At 48.8% G+C, this 14,700-nt stretch overlaps 2 protein-coding genes across 3 annotated transcripts in view; one reads left to right on the top strand and one right to left on the bottom strand.

Annotated features, from left to right (window-relative positions):
• The window catches only part of ERBB2 (erb-b2 receptor tyrosine kinase 2), a 49,678-nt gene extending 43,629 nt beyond the window's left edge, over positions 1 to 6,049 (top strand). For both annotated transcript variants that reach the window (XM_025202926.1, XM_006022547.2), the window contains 4 exons: positions 352 to 449; positions 1,627 to 1,800; positions 2,312 to 2,585; positions 3,896 to 6,049. In XM_025202926.1, coding sequence (XP_025058711.1) covers positions 352 to 449; positions 1,627 to 1,800; positions 2,312 to 2,585; positions 3,896 to 4,266 — 917 coding nt within the window. In that variant the 3' untranslated portion in view covers positions 4,267 to 6,049. The remainder of the gene's footprint in view (positions 1 to 351; positions 450 to 1,626; positions 1,801 to 2,311; positions 2,586 to 3,895) is intronic.
• Positions 6,050 to 8,486: 2,437 nt separating this feature from the next.
• MIEN1 (migration and invasion enhancer 1) overlaps positions 8,487 to 14,700 on the bottom strand; it is a 7,690-nt gene continuing 1,476 nt past the window's right edge. Inside the window, exons 2-5 of the mRNA XM_006022592.1 lie at positions 14,633 to 14,696; positions 13,133 to 13,230; positions 10,428 to 10,504; positions 8,487 to 9,782 (exon numbers count right to left, since the gene is read on the bottom strand). Coding sequence (XP_006022654.1) covers positions 9,699 to 9,782; positions 10,428 to 10,504; positions 13,133 to 13,230; positions 14,633 to 14,696 — 323 coding nt within the window. The 3' untranslated portion in view covers positions 8,487 to 9,698. The remainder of the gene's footprint in view (positions 9,783 to 10,427; positions 10,505 to 13,132; positions 13,231 to 14,632; positions 14,697 to 14,700) is intronic.

Raw genomic sequence — 14,700 nt, 5'->3', positions numbered from 1 at the left:
CTGGGTGGTCTCTTTTCTGGGTAAAGACCCTGGAGTTGGGTTATCTGTGCTGGTAGAACAGAGCTGGCTATGGAGAGAATCCACTGGGAGGGTGAGATGTGCTTCTTTCTGGGCTCTAGGTTTGCTGCTTTGTCTGCTCCCATGGCAGAATGAGAGACAGGAACCACCCAAAATCCTTTAAGCCAGCTTTAAGTGTGCCGGATATGTGGACCACAGAAAGGTGGAGTCCCGTGTTCTGAGCATGAAGGAGGTCACTGCATACGGCACTCAGTCCTGGCACAAATTCCTGCTGTAGCATCTCCCATATGACATTTCGCTGGCAGGCTCACTGGTGCATTGCTCTGTCTGCAGGTTGGATGATTGACTCTGAGTGTCGCCCCAAGTTCCGGGAGCTGGTCGCAGAGTTCTCTCGCATGGCACGGGACCCGCAGCGCTTTGTGGTCATCCAGGTATATAGAACAGGCCTGTGTTACTGGACAGCTTTTGGCAGGGTGGGCTTGGGGGTAGAGACTTGTGAGACTTCTCTTCATATCTGCCTTGCTACTGCTTGGGTCTAAAAATCTGTCAGTTGTGGTGTATACATCTGGGATAAACTCTACTCAGCATGTACATGACCTGGCTTTATTCACCTCACTCTAATCCTCAGCAGGTCCACAGAGTCTCTGATCTCCACCAAATCTAATATCATAAATAAAAGGGATAGAACAGCCCTCAGGACAGCTAGTCCAAGGCAGGAATATCTCTGTCTAAACCGTCCCAGACAAATGTTTGTCTAACCTGCATTTTAAAATTTCTAATGGTAGACTCCATCACATTTCTCGGTTGTGTGTTCCAGTACATTACCACCTTCAAAATTGGAAAACTCTTCCTAATCTCCAATCCATATCTCTCTATTGCAATTCAGCCCATTATTTCTTATCCTGTCCCCAGTGGGCAGAGTGGACATTTGATCACTATCTTCTTGACAACAACCCTTTTTTTTTATTCAAAACTTCTTGTCAAATGCTCCCTTACCTGTCTTTTCTCCAGATGAAACAATTCCAATTCTTTCAGTCTTTCCTCCTATGCCATATTTTCTAGATTGATGGTCATTTTAGATGTTCTTCTCTGGACACTTCCTAGTTTATTTATGTTTTTCTCAAAGTGCAGCACACCAGGCTGGGTACTGGCAAAAATAATACGTGGTCTAGTGCAGGAACAAGTCAGGACTCCAGGGCTCCATTGCCTCTCGTTCACTGAGCTGCTTTGATCAAGTCAGTTCTCTTTGCGGCTCAGTCTTTCCTCCTGAGGCCAGCAGGAGGTTACACATCTGTCAAGTGGTTTGGGTTAAAAGGTGCCAGAGAGGCCAAGAATGAATACAGCCTTTAATGAAGGAGTGTCCTTTCTAGACAGTTAGGCACCTAGGTGCAGTCTTTATACCAACTACCTAGGGCAGAATGTATCTCCAGAACATATTGCTGGCAGAGGGCATTAGCAGCCAAGGTGCTAGCTGCTTGGCAGTCTACCCACCCACCCTCTCATCCTGAAGCTATGCTGGCTCAGGGTTCCCTGGGACTTTTTATTCTGATGACTCAATAGATTGAGGAGAAATGTCAATGAACAACCCTCTCCCACCCTTTCCTGCAGAATGAAGACAAGATGGGACTGGCCAGTCCCATAGCCAGCACCTTCTACCGCACCCTCCTGGAAGAGGAGGACATGCAGGATTTGGTGGACGCTGAGGAGTACCTGGTGCCTCACCAGGGCTTCTTCAATGGGGAGACCTCAACCAACTACCGCAGCAGGATCTCTTCCACCAGGGTATGTGCGGGTGTTCTCTCATGTGGTGGCGGTGAGGCCTTGAATTATCTTTGCCACCACTTTCCAGGCCAAGCCAGATGCTGAATGTGAGCCAAATCACCTTTGGCTGTATGCAAAAAAAGTATGTGCAGGGTCAGGCCTAGGCTAGGAGAAACTCCCAGTGCTGCAGGGTGTGGTGTGGGTGACTCAGTCACTGGCATGCCTCTAGACTGGCGCTGGCCCAGGTGACCTGGCATGACAGGTGTTCAGGTGATAGAGCCCCAGGCCTTCACCTAAGATCCACAATGAGCCCCCCTCCCTGCGTTTCCCTAGCAGAGTTTGCGGTTAACCTGACTGCTGCTTTGTGATGGGGGCTGAGTTCTCAGCTAACTCAGAAGTATCCCCACAAATGGTCCTAGCATTGATACCTCCTGCCCCATTGCACCAGCCCCTCCTCTGCCTTGGCATCTGGACTGCATGCTGCCCCTGATTACTTACTCCATGGTCTGTTCCTTCCCCTACCACCACCTAGAGCACCACAGAGACCCAGGTGGACACAGAGGAGACTGAGGAACCATGTCCATACCCCTACCCAAGCCAGGCTCTCCCTGAGCAGTCAGAAGGGTCTGCTCCCGATTCGATGGATGGGGACTATGCCTCAAACAAAGCCCTGCAGAGCCTGCCTGCACGAGAGATGAGCACCCTACAGCGGTACAGCGAGGATCCCACCAGCATCTCGAGTGACGAAAACAAGGGGTTGGAAGCGGACAGCTATGTTACACCGACTTCCCGCAGTGTGGCTCCAGGTACTGTGACCGGGTGGAAGGGCTCTCCTTGAAGCAGGGGGAAAAGGAGCCACATTCCAGAGCAGCTTCTAGTGCTGAACAGTGGTGAACAAATGTGCAGAGATGGAACTGGGAGACATGCTCCTCCTAGCTCTACCATCAATTTGCTGGGTGACCCCATCAATCCCCCCATTGCCCAGAAAACAGAGATCATTAGTCCTTTTGTCTCCTGAGGCCTAATTCATTAGTATCAGAAAATCATTTCTCATCTAGGGTATGTGTTTGGCCTATATCTGAGCCCTTCCCCTTCTCTCCTCCTCAGTCCTCTTTTCTATGAGTGCAAAGCTATCATCACTCTTACAGGGGGAAACTGAGGCCCAGAGAGGCTAAGAGACTTGAGCTTGTGTAAAATGACAGAGAACAGCTCTGAGGAAAGCATCCATCATGTGGGGTGGTTTTGATTCAGAAAGGCTGTACTCGCTGGGTGTAGCCACCCAAAACTGTCTGAGGTGCTGGCACATCTTGGTTTGGGCACTGATATCAGTCCCCATGTGATGCTTGCAACACTGTGTGCCATGCTGCATAGACAGTACAGGCATCTTCTGAGACCTGGCTGTTTTATAGTTAGCCTGCTTTGGTCCTAGTTCCCATGCTGAAGCCCTGGTGATGAGAACAAGCTGTTCTGCTGGGTTTTTTTCTTTTTTTGATGATGAAATAAGGTAAAACAAGGTCATAAAGGAAAAATAGAAGAGGGATCATGAGCTTAAGAGAACTGGCAGGGAGGCAGTTAGTGACCTGGAAAGGAAGATTTTATTCTCTGATTAAGGAATTACCTAATTTTGCCAGTACAGCTGTCAGGGATAAGAGCAGTGCTGAGGCAGTTATACCAGTATAGCCTGCTTTACTCAGGGGCTGGTTTGACTGTTACCACTACGGAGTACAGTTTAGTCAGTAGGCTTGTTCCCACACAACGATGTGTCTATAGTAAAGCCACTGCAACACACACATATGTACTTTGGGTGGCTCAGATACTATCGCAGGGCAGGCTGGTGAACTGAGCTATCCACTCAGCTTCTCAGACAGGTTCTGTAGTCCACGCTGAGCTCTGTGTTGCAACAGTAGTGCTGCTAGCAGTCCCAAAGCTAGCTTGGGCATGCCTAAAGTAGTCACAGTGACTGCAGAGACATAATCTAGGGGTGTTTTGTTGCTATAGTGAAGCACCCCCCACTGTAGGCATGAGCTAAGACAGGCTGTACCTGCCCTGGCCCAAGGAGCTGTATGAGGAGTTGGTAGAGTTTCCATGACTAACTGGTGTCTACCTCCATTTCTAGAATATGTGAACCAGATGGAGAAATGCCTCTCACCTACCAAACACCCAAGGTCCCAGGTATCCACGCTGGAGAAGCCAAAGGGCCACTTGGGAAAGAATGGGCTGATCAAGGAACCAAAGAACCCCTTCCAGGGCAGCTTTGCCAATGCAGTGGAGAACCCAGAGTACCTAGCCCCACACAGCCTCCCCTTGGTCCCTGCATTCACACAGGCCTTTGACAACCCTTACTACTGGAACCAGGACCCTTCCAAAGCCAACCTTACTGAGCTGAGCTCCACAATGAACAGCTTTGCCCCAACACCAACGGCTGAGAACCCCGAGTACCTCGGCCTCACCGAGCCCATCACACGGCCCAAGGACACATTGGCTTAATGGCCACAGCTGGTCAATAGTCAGTGGAAAAAGTTCTTGCAGCCAAGGTATCACTGTATGAACAGTTCCGGCTAATCTATGCACAGGACTCCAGCGATGAATGCATCCATGGAGAACAGCATCGCGGCCCCTTAACTAATCACTCAAAAGCACCTCTTAAGTCTCCCTAAAATGAGATGTGGCTGGAGATGAACTGGAAGGACCTGAAAGGGCTGTTGATTCATCTCTAACACAACAAGCACCTGGTAGCAGGCTCAGTGCTACTTGCAACAAGTTTGTTTTCACTTTTTTATGCAACCAGATTCCTTTTGGCAGATACCTTAATGATTTGGACAAGGTGGGGGCCATATTCCCATCCCCCCTTTCTCCATGCTGGAATGTGCCAGACTGCTTCACTTCCATGGGCAACTTAGCTTGGAAATGCCCACAGCCAAGACAACGGTGGGGTTGAAACACAAGGACCTCAATCAGAGCAATCCTGATTGGATAAAATGCAACGTGGAGCCCTATAGGAACAGCAAACCACTTGCCTCTTCTCAAGAGGAAAGGAAAGGGAGGGAAAATGTCCTTTAACTCACCTTGGGTACCAGTAAGGTTGATGGTTACTCTTGCAGTCTGAACAGGATCACTAGTAGTTCATGTTTTGTTTTGGTTTTACACAGCTATGGAAAAAGCTTTAAGGGACTTGGTATAGAAAGAATGGGCGGGGGCAAGCTGAAACAAGGAGCACCTCTTCCCTGCCCCTAAACACCTCAGAACCCCAGCCTACAGAGCTAGGGTCAAGCATGTGCCGTGTACTGTAGCACAGAGCTCTCTCTCTCATCAAACCATCAAGAACAGCAAAGGAGGTGTTCCCAGTCTAAACCACTACTCCTACAGGTTCCAACCAGGGACAGCACTGCTCAGCTATCAAATTCAGCACATTCTGGAGAACAGGGTGGAAGTCGGAGGTAGCCGTGCTCTCTTGTTGTGGGGAGAACCTTATCAATGACCCATGCAGCTGGGAAGCCTTTTTCTGTCCAAACTTTATAAAATGGGGGAGGAGTTGGGGATGGGTGTTGGTTTGCTCTGATTCTTGCACTGAGAGCACAACATTAAGCTTGTCGTACTTGCCTTGACTTTCCATTAAGCCAATGGACTAAAAGCCAGGAAGGCCTCTAGCTTTTCCTGTGGTGGCACTGTTTCCACATGAATGTGATGGTTTCCTTCACTACTGTACCTGCAGTATTTATTTTTTTTAAATCAGCTGTCCCCAGTTTCCCCTCCAGATTCTTCATGAGGGCTACAGATCACATTAATGCACAATGATTAATCCATCTGCTCCCCGAAACTGGTCCGTCTCCTGACCCAACAAAAAGCCTTTCCCTTTAGAAAGCCATTCTGTCTGCATATGACAACCACTCAGATCTTCCACATGGTTGCTACTAAATTCAGACCTTTGCTAACTTGCATGTCTGGGTAAGATTTTCTCCTACAGAAGGTCAGGTGGAACTTGGGTTAAAACAGAGTTGTCTAACCTGCAGCCCAAGAAGGGTTAATTTACAGTCCACAGGCTCCCACTCCCGAACTCCGGCTGTAGCTGGGGTCTCCTGGCTCCCCAACTTTCTGCCTGCTCAGAAATTGGACTGCCTTCTGTTAACATATCCCCAATGTCTGTTTTGAACAAATGTTAGTATTGTACATTTTAGGTGACTGCTGGATTATTTTAAATCAATTGTATCAAAACTATTTGTATATTTGAGAATTGTACATTGTTTTTCTACTCTATTTGTCTAAGTGTTTTTTCCCCCCTTTTCTCCTATGAGTAGATGTTTCTACTGTTTGCTTTCTCTCTTCAACTGATGCTAAAAGCAGAAATATCAAGCATTTGGTGTCCACAGCAGATAATAATCCTTAGTACTGTGACAGCCCCTTCTTACAGAGAGCAGAGGAACATACTTACCCCTCATGGCTGTAAGTCTAGCTTGAGTCATTGGTAACACAGATGGATAATTGTATATGCTTCTGGGAAAGCCATACCTTAACTGACACTGAAACAGAATAATTAAACCCAGTATACCTACCAGTTGGAGGAGGGAGGGGGCCTCCACTCCTTGTCTTGTTCACAGGTGGGCAGTGGCTCCCAGGAGAGGTCAACTTCACTTGCAGTGCCTAAAAAAAAAAGACACCCGCCTTTCCTACTACTAGCTGAGAAGGTGAGTGACCCATAGCATTCATCAACCCAGAATGCGTTAATGAAAGGCTTGGTAAGAAGTGACAAGCTTCTCATTTTAACCTGATCTCTTGAGGGCAAACACTGTCTCTACCCACTCTGCCATGCCAGGGACCATGGTCACCAGCATTCGAGAGCAGGACGTCCAGACTTGCTGTCCTCTTCCTGAAGATGGAGCGTACACCAAAAGGGAAACTAAAGTGATTTTTTATGTCCGTTAAAGCAGAACCAGTGAAAATACTTGGCATCTCACAATTAACTAACCCATCTACCCTCAAAGCCATTTGGTTTTGGCTGTTTTCCTTCCCGAGAGGCTAACTCAATATAAAATCCTAGTTTCTCTGGTTCACCTTGCCAAGCTATATTGACATAAAAACTGCCTATGGCTCATCTCCACTAGGATTTTACAATGGATTAGCTATGGAGTCAACACATTTTTTTCCAGTGAACGTACTTATTTTACAATAGAGAACCTGAGGCAAGAGGCGATGTGACTTTCCCTAATTGCAGTTTCCCAGATGAAAATGCATTAAGTGCTAATTATTCATCTCTCATACAAAAGCAGGCACCAAAGCAAACTTGACTGCATGCATTTGTCTTGCTAATGGATCCTTCATATACAAATTTGTTGCAACCTTAAAAGTTCCCAAGGACCAGCTTGGCCTAGAGCAATGGTTCTCAACCTTTTCAGACTTGAAGCCCTCGATAGATTTGAGACGCCCCTTGAAAATACTGGCTCTAACTTTCACTAGATTTTTTACTCCAGAAAAATACCAGAGCAGTTCTTCTGTTGCAAAGAACTCAAAAAGAGCACACTTAATGAGAACATTTTTAACACCAAGCACTCCTATTTAAAAACACTTGGGTTTATCTTGTGAATCATGTTTGCACATCTAACGGTGGTTAAGGATCACTGGACTAGAGCAGTGGTGGTAAACCTTTCTGCCCTGGTGGGCCAGATGAGTGGTGCCCAGTCCATCCATGGACTGGTTGCAGTTAGTGGGCCCAATCCAGTGCGTGAAGTAGGCACCGTGCAGCCTGACCTGGTAGCGCAGAAAGCATTGGGATACAGAGCCTAGCCCCAACACAGCTACAGGGGGACAGGGGCATGGCGCAATTCCATCTCAGCTGTGCATGGGACGGAGACGTGGCTCAGTCCCAACCCAACCCTGCGGAGCTTAAGAATTTGGCAGAATGGGAGGGTGGCAGTATTAATTGTTAGGGGTGCACCAACCGATTTTTTGGGCCGATACCAATGGCTGATTTTTAAGGAGGCAGTGTGGCCAACATACAGCGTGCAGACAACATACAGCAAAGCTGGGTCATGGAAGCAGCACCAGCCTCTGGACACAGGTAAGTGTATGGGGAGTAGGGGTTGGAGGTCCATGAGACTGTCTGGAGGGCTGGGGTATGCATGTGTGTGTGTATGCACCTGCTGACATGGGATGGTGGCCAGGCACAGGGTTGTGGTGGGGCAGGGGTGGGGGGAAATCGCTTGGCCCTTCAGCAGGGGAAGGGAATGGAGGCGGGGGCAGTCCTCTGCCATGGGGAGCTCAGTGTTTGAGCTGGTGGCATGGGCCCAGTGCCTTGCACTTGCTGATTAGGAGGCGGGATGGGGGCAGCTGGGGGCTTCCTCCGGCAGGGCTGTGGGGGGGCAGAGGACTGTAGGTTGAGAGTGAGGGCACCCAGCATGGCCTGGGGGGGCAGGGGACTGTGGGTCAGGCACCAGCAGGGCCAGGGGGGTGCGGGTCAGGAAAAGCCATGGATCTTGATGAATGGGTCCCAGTACAAAAAATGTCGAGAACTGCTGGCCTAGAGCATCACACTTCAGGCAGCTCAAAGCTCCGACTTCAAATAAAAGGTGTGACCAATATTCACCCTAGGCACTACTGTAACCATAGGTAGAGTGCCAAAGCCCACTGTCCACCTCACCTAAAACAGTCAAAGAATCTGGTGTATGTACCACCCGCTTGACAGCTGCAGACGTCAAAGTGAAACGGAACACAAGTTTTACTCCGATTTGCATTTATTACTGGCTCTTTTTATACACAGTATATAATAAATAGAGTCACCCTCCCTTATCTCAAAGCATAAATTAGTTGCCGGGTAATCAGAATTTCATTGGCACCACCAGGTTCTTTAATGCTAGCATGTCTCTCAAGTCACTTAGCACTTTTATCTTGCTCATTCCCCCTGCTGACATTCAGTGTCAAAGGGCAAAGTCCTGACACAATAGCAATGTGAAAATTGGGTGTTAGAACAAAGAAGAAGGGCTCATTTTTGCAGACGCATATGGTCAATTAGAAGAGTCACTCACATAAGGTACCCTCAGGAGGAGAACAATTCAGAAAAGAATGTTTCCATCCAAAAAACCCTTACTGTCTAGTTGATCCTGCTTTAGCACTGGTTTAAACAGTGATGAAGAGGATTTTAATAATTAACTGTAGCGTTCAGAGTTTAAGAAAAATTAATTTCTTCTGTGGTTTAGTTTATGGGCAGATTTCTACCAACAGGCCTTCAAAGCTTCGGTCATTTCGCTGCAGAAGGCCCTAGACGGTCACCTTTATCTCCTACAGAAAGCAGCCCTTCATCAGACCCCAATGCCAGGCAAAGCTTTCTCACAGTGTCTACTACAACTTCTGTTGGGAGTTGGAGCGGGGCAGCATTCAGGTCTCTCTTAGGGACCCTCAAGCCATGAGGATTCTAAGGGAGGGTGGCAGTGAGCCAGGAAGTGTTCTCCTCATGTGCTCAAGAAGTAGGAGAATATCCTACTTGGATATTAAAGGAGGGTTGAAAAATAACTGATAGAGGTACAAAAAAATGCTGGGGCTGGGAGGAAGGAGGAGAAGCCCATACTCTCCTTCTCTCTGGGACTTGTATAGGTGTCTAAGGTGAGACAGGTTAACAGACAGGTTCCACTCATCGGTATCCAACACACTAAGAGCACTGCATCATAAGTTCTCAGGATCCATTTCCAATAATACCCACCCCCACAACCAACCTGTGAAACAGCTCCATTTATCACAAGGCTCTTTATACAGCATTAGCAATTCATGTTACCTTCAATTCTGTTCCATACATGACACTGCTCAGCGACAGAGCAAACTAATTAAGCCAGAAGACAGAAAAGGGAGAAGCAGCAAGATAATGAAATAAGAGTAGACAAGTGGGACTGAAGGTGATCAGAGCACAGGAATGGACAAGGGCAGTACTGCCAAGGCTACAGGATGACACATGGAGGACGACTGTTGGTGATTTTCTCTAAGGGTTCTCCATTCCTGGCTCTTCTTATTGCTTCAATCAGCTAAAAAAAAAAGATAAGAGTTGAAAGACATTAATCCATCCACCAAACACTCTTTTGCAGGCCTCTAGTGGATATGAATGATTGAACCTTGTCCTCACTCAGGGGTCAAGATTTGAAGGTACCCAGGAGGAACCTATGGGAACCATAAGCCCCTAGCAGGGAGACTATAAAACCCCTCCTACTTCCTGTAGGACTTACCCCAGCAATAATACCCCTGTGTGTACTTCTGGACCTCTGTCTCACTCCAGCCTGATTCCTGCCTTGCTACAGCCTCACAATAGTCTCTGCCCCTGCCTTGTCTGGACCTCCTGGCTCTCATCTTCCATCCACCCTGACCACAATACCACCTCAACCCTCAGCCAGATGACTTGGATTGCAACAGATACCTGGTATAACCCCTAGCCTGCCTACAGTAACTCATTAAGTGACCACCCATGGCCCAGTCAATCCTGACAGAAATGAGCTTTAATAAGACTCCAAGGAGAGTAGTAAAGCCCTAGTGTGATGAAATGCCTCTGAGAAACTGCAGGCTTCCAGAAACAGAAAGTTTCTCAGTCACAAAGGAATTGCTGTGAACACAAGAGTCATTACAGGCACTTTTGAAACAGGCTGATGCAAGGTGTAAACTAGGATCTGGACACTTACATCTTTCTCATATGGAAAGCCACCATTCTCTAGTTTGGAGAAGACAAGCTGCCCATTAATTTCAATTTCAAAGGCACCTTAAAAATATATAAAGAGAGATGTGACAATGCACAGACACTTCCAAAACACTTTTTAAAATGCATTACTCACTGTTATAATGTTGGATCAGACTTCAAAGAGAAGATAAAAAACATATCTAACAAGCTATATTACAAGCCTGCTCTGCACCCATCTTCATATATGATTTTTTTTAATTTAAAAGATCCTATTGTTGTATGAAAATTACCACACCTCACAACCTCCCCGCAAGGCAGACAAGTGTTACCATTGCTTTATGGAAGAGGAAACAGAAACATAAAAAGATGGGACAGAACACTCATCTTTAGAAACAGAACGCAGGAACCCAGCTTCAAACAAACAGTGTAGGATCAGCCCTCGCATCAGGTATCTAGAGCCCCAACAACTGCACTAAACTGGAAACTTCTTAACAACATCAAGTATCTTTACTCTCACGAGACCATCATCTCCAACAGCATGTCACCCATGATTTTATCAGTTATATGTTGAATAGAAACAAACTAGGCTGTATGTACGTAGGGATTATTACAATTATAGGCTGAATTCCAGGTTAGTAAAGGGCAAAAATGTTCTTTATGTACACATAGGTGTGTCCCCGACTATGCCTAGAGGATGCAGACTCCAGGTCATCTCTGGTCCAATAGCCACAACTGCCCTACCCCAGGCTCCCCAACACTTTCCCATATATACTACGTTCCTATCAACCCCAGTATTCACAGTGGGGTGCAGCCTATTTGTTGCATCATGGTAAAGCAGCCTCGGCCAACTAAGAAACTTTAAGCCTCCCTTAATTAGGGAGAGTACTGGAGACACAAGTGATTTTCTGGGGCAAAAAATTTTCAAACAGGGATGGGAGTGCAGGTCAAGGGTTCATAACGAGTGTTCCAAGGGGGGAGGCTGAGCAAAGCACACCAGCCAGCGACTGCTGCCTTGTGAACACGTTCAAGGAACCAGTGGATGCTGCCTTGTGAAACTCTGCCTGGAGATGTGCATTGATGAGAGACAGGAAAACCGCTTCCCCACACTGGCAGCCCATGTTCATTTTGGCATCAATAATGACTCCGAGATCCTTTACTGTCTCTGCGCTGATGAGAGGGGAGTTCCCCAGCCTGTAGGTATGCTGCTGGTTCTTCCTCCCCAGGTGCAGTACCTTGCACTTGTCAGTGTTGAAACTCGTCCTGTTCTCAGACGCCCACCCCTGTAACCTGTCTAGGTCTGATTGCAGCCTATTCCTCCCTTCTAGCGTGCCCACTTCTCCCCACATCTTAGTGTTGTCTGCGAATTTGAACAGGGTGCTTTTTACACCCCCATCCAAGTCGCTGATGAAGATGTTGAAAAGCACGGGCCCGAGGACCGAGCCCTGCAGAACCCCACTAACCACATCCCTCCAAGTCAAAAATGACCCATCCCCCACCACTCTCTGGGTGCAGCCCTCCAGCCAACTAGTGACCCATTTGACTGTGTAGGTGTCAATGCCACAGTCCCCTAGTTTTTTAACGAGAATGGGGTGAGAGACAGTGTTGAAGATCTTCCTAAAGTCCAGAAAGACTACGTCCACTGCTTCACCTGCGTCTAAGGATTTTGTGACCTGGTCATAGAAGGCCACCAGGTTGGTCTGACAGGACCTGCCTTTAATGAACCCATGTTGGTTGCCCCTAAGCATAATCTCCCTTGCTGGCCCCTCGTGGACATGCGCCAGGATAACTCTCTCAAAAGGTTACCCAGAACTGAGGTAAGCTTGACTGACCTATAGTTTCCTGGGTCCTCCTTCCTCCCTTTTTTGAAAATGAGAACCACATTGGCCCTTTTCCAGTCCTCTGGTACCTCTCCAGAGCACCATGAGTGCTCGTAAAACCGTGTCAGGGGTCCTGCAATGACCTCTGCTAATTCCCTCAGCACTCTGGGGTAGAGATCGTCAGGACCTGCTGATTTAAATACATCCAGACAAAACAGAAGTTCCCTGACTAGGTCCTCACTGACCCTAGGTCTGGGTGTGCCTCCCCTGGGACCTACGGGGGGTCCTGGTGGGGGAGGTGACCCAGTCCCTGCTCAGAAAAATGGAGGCAAAGACATTGTTAAATACTTTAGCTTTGCTGTCTGGTGCGACGACCAGATTTCCTAGCGTGTCCTGCAGAGGCCCCACATTACCTGGTAACTTCTTTTTACCCCCTATGTATTTAAAAAATGACTTCTTGTTGTCCTTGATCTAGGTAGCTTCTTGAGGAGGTGTGGAAGGGGCTGAACCCCTGCGCACTCAGAGCAGGTACATATCAGGGTCTCCCTGTGCTGGCAGAAGAGATAGGTGTTGGCAGTGTCCATGAAACGTGCCTGACACGTGGCCATGATGGCAGCTCTGTGTAGGAGCTGTCAACTGAGGTCCCTGATGGCTCGTATCACAGTGGGATACAAAAGCAGTGCTGAGGGCAGGCTGGTCTCAAACCAGGGAGCTGCACAGCCAATGAGAAATTCATCAGCATGGGACCAAAACTATGGCCTCCTTTATCCCCAAGAGATTTAACTATTTTTTCCCCAAATTATTTGCTGATAAACAAGACCCATGTGGTTACAAGGCTTTGACTGGCACACTGGCATCCGAGCTCTCCGGAGATCTTGCTGGAAAGTCGTACCTTTCCCCCCAAGCCTGGATTCGATGTCTATGTCTGGGTACTCTTCTTTCACTGCACTCGCCAGCTCCTGGTACGTCGACTCAAACCCACAGGGTTCACTGAGAACAAGGAAAGAGAACCCTGCTGTCAGGCAAAGAGGGTGGGGGGGGTGGGCACACAACACTGACAGCCTCTCTCTGTGAGCAGCACTAACACAGCCAGAGGTCCCACGGCACAGGCTGAATTATTACATGAGTGCCCTGTGGGCCCAGGCCCACTCTGAAACTACATGCCCCGCTCTGTTTCTGGAGAAGGGGCACTAAAGGTGTAACTGGGTACTTGTGACAACTGAAGAAGGGGGGGGGGGGGGGGGGGGGGGGGACTTCACAGGGCAATAACAACTGCTCCAACAGCCAAGGACAGGGCTTGGCCAACTGTGGGCCCCAGGCCAGATCTGCCCCAGAGCACTTGGGGGGTGGGGAATGACACATACACATACCAGAATCATAGGAAGTCAGGGCTGGAAGGGACCTCAGGAGATCCTTTAGTCCAACCTCCTGCCCAAAGCAGAACCACCCCCAACTAGATCATCCCAGCCAAGGCTTTGTCCAGCCGGGTTTTGAACACTTCCAAGGATGAGACTGCACCACACCTGTGGTTAACCTATTAGTGTTTTACTCCCCTCCTAGTGAGGAAATTCTTCCTAATATCTAACCTAAACCTCCCTTGCTGCAACTTGAAATCATTGCTCCTTGTTTTGCCATCTGTCACCATGGAGAACAGTCTAGCTCCATTCTCCTTGTAACCACTCTTCAGGTAGTTGAAGGCTCGGCTCCCCTCCCCTCCCCTCCCCTCCCCTCCCTCTTCAACTCAACTCAACTCAACTCAACTCAACTAGCTTCCTCAGTCTTTCCTCATAAGTCATGTGTCCCAGCCCCTAACCAATTTCTTAGTCCTCCCTTGGACTCTCTCCAATTTTTCCACATCCTTTCTATAGCAGGGCGGCTAAAACCAGACAGAGGACTCCAGATGTGGCCTCACCAGTGCTGAATAGAAGGGAATAATCACTTCCCTTGATCTGCTGGCAATGCTCCTACCAGGGCAGCCCAGTATGCTGTTAGCCTTCTTGACAACAAGGACACACTGACTGCTGGCTCAGAGCTGCGACCAAGCTGAGCCACTTACCCGCTCCTGCACGGCCCTCCCTGCTGTGCACTTGCAGCAGGGCCGGGGACAGGGGCATTTGCTGGGAGCCACCTCAGGCTAAGGAGGGGGGGGCGGGGCAGCATGCGGCCCCGGGGCGAGCAGAGCAGAAAGGCAGAGCAAGCGGGGAGCGGAGAGGGAGCAACTCCCTCCTGCGCCCCCGGCTTGGCTGGGCTGTCTCCCTCCACCCTATGACGTATGTCCTTCTAAGGCCACCGTACCATACCCCAGCCCACCCACAGTCGCGGCCCCTCCCGTAGGGGGGAGCCCTAGGCGGGGGGAGGGCGGCAACCCGGACCTCTTCGCAGCGGATCTCACCAGTACTCCACCACGATGCGGACCCCGCGCCCCGCGGCTGGAGGCGGCACTACCACCGGCTCGGCTCC

The sequence above is a fragment of the Alligator sinensis genome, unplaced genomic scaffold (assembly GCF_000455745.1).
Source record: "Alligator sinensis unplaced genomic scaffold, ASM45574v1 scaffold886_1, whole genome shotgun sequence".
Lineage (NCBI taxonomy): Eukaryota > Metazoa > Chordata > Crocodylia > Alligatoridae > Alligator > Alligator sinensis.
The sequence above is the reverse complement of the archived record's forward strand: the minus strand, read 5'-3'. Positions and strand labels throughout refer to the sequence as shown.